Consider the following 2485-nt stretch of genomic DNA (forward strand, 5'->3'; position numbering starts at 1 on the left):
CCGAGAGAGGTTTTGGGATGAAGCGTTTTTTTTCTACGAGGGGAGTACAGAGTGATTTTTTTTGGCTGCTACAGTACAGAGGATGACGTGGAGGGGCTGAGACTTCGGAGAATTCCCGGTGAATCATGTGTAGAATGCGGCGTTGTCAACTGTGCAGCCTCCATGCTGGATTCGGACCTGTTGGGCTGATCCAAATGTGCAGCCTCCTTTCGTTTTCCTCTTGGGACCTTGTTTAGTTCACCAAAAAATTTGCAAATTTTCTTTTCAGATTTTCCGTCACACTGAATCTTACGGCACATGCATGGAGCATTAAATATAGATAAAAAAATAACTAATTATACTGTTTGCCTGTAATTTGCTAATTTGCGAGACGAATCTTTTGAGCCTAGTTAGTCCATGATTGGACAATATTTGTCAAATACAAACGAAAATACTACAATATTCATTTTATAAAAAAAAGAACTAAACAAGGCTCGTACTCATGTACATGCGACAGACATGTCACGCAACCTTCGGCATGCACATGATATGGGACTAACTTGCATATAGAGAAACATATTGGCAAAACATCTTCCCACAAAAGACATACTTTATATTGATGATAAGAGACAAGTAGAACATGCATACATAACGACACAATAAAATAGGAACGTTTTGCGGAAAACAAATGTTTGGTATATATGTAATTCATAACACAGAGGCGGATCATTTATTTTGGGACCAAGCATAAAACATATTGTAATCTTGCGTTCTTGCCTCGACGCATGCACAAAAGGATGGTATATGAATATAATTCTTGTCTGAAGCTCGCTGGCCAAGTATCGCCCAAAGCCTGCATAAATAAAAAAAAATCTTATAGGTGATGTGATCACTCACCATTCATGGAGCTTCATTTATATGTCTGCGCTAGTCTTACACATGTTGCAGTTGTAAGACATAAGTTTTAGCTGTGCATTGGTGCAAAATTGCGAAGAGTAATCGGGCTATTTAATTTTATCAAGGAAACAAGCTTTGAGATGTATCGTATGGCCACATCTCCGGATCCTGGTAGTTGATATTCTATTTTCTTTAAAAATAAAGAACAGAAAGTTTTGAATAGTAAACTTAATTTGGATAATGGCAAGATCAAAATATAGAAATGCATCTGGCACTTACCAGAATGGTATCACAGGGAAGTGTAGTACACATATATGTATACTTCGAAGGTCCTACTAGCACTGGTAGATTGGGTTATATTGTAGTTGATAATACCCCGTGCCATGGTAAGTTGTCTAGTGCCCCCCATAACGCTCCATTGATCATTTTTGGAACCATGAAGCCCCATAACTTGAAGTGACGATCCAGCAAGGCTATTTCACACAAGTACAATCATAACATCATATATTTAGACCCATCTCAGAAGTACATTAACAATACATATATGTCATAAAAGGGTTTTTATTTGCATATAAATACTTAAGAAATAATAATGATGAAACTGAAGAACCTATGTTTGAACCACACAAAATGTTTTATTTTCCAAGAGCAGATGAAATATATTACCTGCCTCCCTCAAACACCAAGTCCATTATGGTTACCCACGAACCACTAGCGTGATTTGCAAAGGTCGTCAAGCCCTCTGCATGCCCAATGGTATTGGCAGCAGCACCTGGACCATCCTTTATAGGCCAATTAATAATGACGGTATCAGTGCCTAAAGGTCTTTGATCTTGGGCAGGTGATTGTATTATGTATAGGGTGGTTTCCAACACACATTCATCGAGTGCATTATTTCCCCCAAAAAAGGAGAAAGCTAGCATGCAAAGCAGAGCTACTATTGCCTGATAGGAGGCCATATATGGTAGCTTTGGATAGAAGGCTTGCTAGGATATGTGCTTGCTTCCTACCGTCTCGTGTTCGTGTATGTGGAGTGATGGAGAGGGTGGTATTTATAGGTGGAGCTAAGCTACTTTTTTTACCCGTCTCATTAACATGGTTCCAGATCTGAACAGCTGAATTATATATATCAGCTGTGATGATGCATGCAGCTAGCTATGATGGCTTCCCATATAATTGATCTATTGGTTCTTAATTAAGAGATTGAGCCAAAAAAAGATTTGGAAGCATAAGGCAAAGTTTATTGTAAGCCGAGTTCTGGTCTTTGACGTATGAATAAGCCTGACCCCTTTTTTATTTTGCTATTTATAGTAGAAGCCAAGCAAACAGTGTACTCACACTCTGGTTGCAAATAAATGACATTTGATATGTCTACACGGTTTCAATATATATCACACATTTGATTACCTATTATTATTTGAGAGAAATATTTTGGTGTAATTTTCAACTTTTCAAAAGTCAATACATATATAAAAAGATATTAAGGGTCGATGTTTAGTTAGTTTGACAAAATGCATGCTAAATGTGACTTGTCCCAGACAGTAATAAGGACCATTTCATCTTTTGAAACAAATATGGATTATTTCTCAGGGCACTCGTATCATTGAGA

General features: G+C 37.7%; 1 protein-coding gene across 1 annotated transcript; it reads right to left on the bottom strand.

Annotated features, from left to right (window-relative positions):
• Nucleotides 1166–1835, bottom strand: LOC110436291. The gene is made up of 2 exons (XM_021462955.1): nucleotides 1543–1835; nucleotides 1166–1349 (listed from the first exon to the last, which is right to left on the bottom strand). Exons 1-2 carry the CDS (start codon nucleotides 1833–1835, stop codon nucleotides 1166–1168), a joined length of 477 nt encoding a protein of 158 aa, XP_021318630.1.

Source organism: Sorghum bicolor, chromosome 6, assembly GCF_000003195.3.
Source record: "Sorghum bicolor cultivar BTx623 chromosome 6, Sorghum_bicolor_NCBIv3, whole genome shotgun sequence".
Taxonomy (NCBI): Eukaryota; Viridiplantae; Streptophyta; class Magnoliopsida; order Poales; family Poaceae; genus Sorghum; species Sorghum bicolor.